General features: G+C 37.9%; 1 protein-coding gene across 1 annotated transcript in view; it reads right to left on the reverse strand.

Moving 5' to 3' along the window:
* Positions 1-342: 342 nt before the first annotated feature.
* The window catches only part of LOC118765724, an 18,413-nt gene continuing 15,411 nt past the window's right edge, over positions 343-3,344 (reverse strand). The window contains exon 4 of the mRNA XM_036508083.1: positions 343-461. Coding sequence (XP_036363976.1) covers positions 353-461 — 109 coding nt within the window. The 3' untranslated portion in view covers positions 343-352. The remainder of the gene's footprint in view (positions 462-3,344) is intronic.

Here is a 3,344-nt window from a genome sequence, read left to right on the forward strand (position 1 = left end):
GTGAGAGAGACAGACAAACAAACAGACTGACAGACATTGTATCTATAAATATATATATATATATATATATATATATATATATATATATATATATATATATATATATACACACACATACTCTTTTGAACCTTTGCCATATGTGTGTGCATGTGTGTGTATGTGTGTGTGAATATATATATATGTATATATATACACACACGCATACATGTATATATATATTTATATATATATATATATACATATATACATATATATATGTATATTTATGTTGTGTGTGTATGTGTATATGTGTATACATATACATATATATATATATATATATATATATATATATATATATATATCTTTTCATTTATTCAAACTCATCGTAAATAACAAATTTACTGGCGTAATGATTATTAAAACTTTGCCTGGCTGTTTGAGAGCAATGCTCCAGTAACTTCACAAAATGGACAAACAATCTGAAAAAGAAAAGGAATAGAAAAAAATGCATTTATATTTTGAGCGTTGATCATGTTTAGTTTAAATAATGTCTACGATTTTTCAGTGGATATGGTTATTGACCAGCATATGGTTATTGACCAGCATATGGTTATTGGAGGAGAATATCTTAATTCAAAATTAGTCGTTGTTGTTTCGTTAATGGTTGAGGTTGTTGTTTGTTTGTTTGTTTGATTGTTGGGCGAAGCGATCTTCGTCCAAGTGCTCGCAGTGGGAGAAGTCCGAACCGTGGTCCTTTGCTATTCGTAAAACCCGCAGAAGAGAAAACAGGTCAACCCCCCGACACGGAGAGCATCGACGGATGGATGAATGCGCATCCAGGCTCAGCGGTTGTGTAGGAAGTTGGGGACAAGAAACAGGAAGAAAGAGTGAGAGAAAGTTGGAGCGAAATAGTAAAACAAGGGCCGCCACCACCCCCTGCCAGAGCCTCGTGGAGCTTTAGGTGTTTTCGCTCAATAAACACATACAACGCCCGGTCTGGGAATCGAAACCACGATCCTCCGACCACGAGTCCACTGCCCTAACCACTGGGCCATTGCGCTCCCACTGAGGTTGTTGTTGTCGTTGTTGTTGTTGTTGTTGTGGCTTTTGATGTGGTTGTTGTTTCAGTTGCACTCGTCGCCATTTTGTTATTGCATAATTTCAGTCAAAACCTGATCCAACATAATTATGATCACACGTTTATTAATTATGACTAGCTTCTCTTTTACGCGACTCAAACGTATCTATGTACCACGCTATCCGAATCTTTCTTCCTTTACGTCGTCCAGCAACAGATTAGTTCTGACTGAGCAGACTCGTGATCAAAGTTGTTCCATGCATAACCATACTTTCATTAATCGAAAATTAGTTTACCTAGGAGTACATTATCCAGTGTGCACTTTCTTAATGTTTTCCGCTTTGCTTTGTTTTTGCTTTTGTGTTTTCTGTTTGTTTTTGTTTTTTTTAGCTCTGGATAACGTAAAGAGCTGACAAAAACGATTGTCAGACGCGCTAACGATTCTGCTAGGTCACCGCCTTCAATGATTTTAAATTTTTGCACAAGGCCAGGAATTTTAGGAAGAGGGGAAATCGATTATGTTGGTCCTTGTGCTCACCTGATGCTTGTTTTATCGATCCCGAAGGAATGAAGGGCACTGGTCCCTCTTGAAGAGTTGTGGTCGTGTGGTAAGAAGCTTGCTTCCCAAGGCGGCGAGCTGGCAGAAACGTTAGCACGCCGGGCGAAATGCTGAACGGTATTTCGTCTGCCGTTACGTTCTGAGTTCAAATTTGCCTTTCATCCTTTCGGGGTCGATTAAATAAGTTCCAGTTACGCACTGTGGTCGATATAATTGACTTAATCCGTTTGTCTGTCCTTGTTTGTCCCTTCTGCGTTTAGCCCTTTGTGGGTAGTAAAGAAATAGGTATTTCATCTGCCGCAGCATTCTGAGTTCAAATTCCGCCGAGGTCGACTTTGCCTTTCATCCTTTCGGGGTCGATAAATTAAGTACCAGTTACGCACTAGGGTCGATGTAATTGACTTAATCCCTTTGTCTGTCCTTGTTTGTCTCCTCTATGTTTAGCCCCTTGTGGGCAATAAATAAATAAGAAACTCGCTTCCCGACCAGATGGTTTGGGGTTCAGTCTCACTGCGTGGCACTTTAGGCAACTGTCTTCTGCTATAGCCTCGGACTGACCAAAGCCTTGTGTGTGGTGTGTGTGTGTGTGTGTGCGTGTGTGTGTGTGTGTGTGTGTGTGTGTGTGTGTGGTGTGTGCGTGTGTGTGTGTGTGTGTATAACATATACTTATGGCATTTTTTTCGACACTCTGTCTCTTTGTGTTCTGAGTTCAAATCCATTATATATCGGCGAGACCATTTAAGATATCATACGCGCGCGGTCCACCCTTGTATGAGTCTGTGCTTAAGTTTACAGTCTAAAATCTCGTGTAGATGATGTGTAAATTCAGGTTCCGTAAACCAGTGGTTCAGCAAATAGCTACCGATAAAATTCATATCAAACTAAAAATATGCACTGAAGTCGATACGGCCCAGCATGACCGCAATCACACAGCTGATGCCCAGCAAAAGAATAAAGATTAAAGAATAAAAGAATAGTACTTTGTCGATTCAATCAACCATATTTTCTACTTCCATTGTCAAGTACTGGCTTTTGGCTTCACTCAAAACGAAATTTATATTTGTGTGTGTATTGGTGTGTTGGTGTGTGTGTGTGTATATTTGTGTGTTTGTATGTATGTATATATGTATGTATGTATGTATGTATGTATGTGTGCTTGTATGTCTATGCTTGTATGTATATGAATGTAAATCATGAATATGCCCATACGTATAACCGTCTTTCTATAATGTGTGTTCACCTGTAATTGTGTGGGAGAGATTGCCTGCATGTATACGTATGCGTGTCTCAGTGAGTCTGTTTATGCTTGTGTATACCTGTATATGTCTGGGGTGCAGAGGTCTGTGCTTGTGTCTAAACACATTCTTCTAGCGTTGAACGCTGTTTAGTAGAGAGAAATAATTATTCCCCGATAATTATATATTTCTTCAAAATAATTTCCGCTCTATTCTACTCCAATCCCAATATAACATCACATCAACAACAACATTCACAATAATTTCATCAACAACAACAACGATAACAATAACAACAGCAACATTAATAAAAAAAAAAGTATATAGCAAAAGAAATAACAAGAAAAAAGTATTCTAAAACAGTAACGAAAAAAAGTATCTAAAACAGCAACAAAAAAAAGCATTCTAAAACAGCAATGCCAGAATTTTAATAGTAGAGCGCATGTATATTTAGATATTAATCTCATAGCATCATTAAAGTATATTGATT

Source organism: Octopus sinensis, linkage group LG13 (assembly GCF_006345805.1).
Source record: "Octopus sinensis linkage group LG13, ASM634580v1, whole genome shotgun sequence".
Classification (NCBI taxonomy): Eukaryota; Metazoa; Mollusca; class Cephalopoda; order Octopoda; family Octopodidae; genus Octopus; species Octopus sinensis.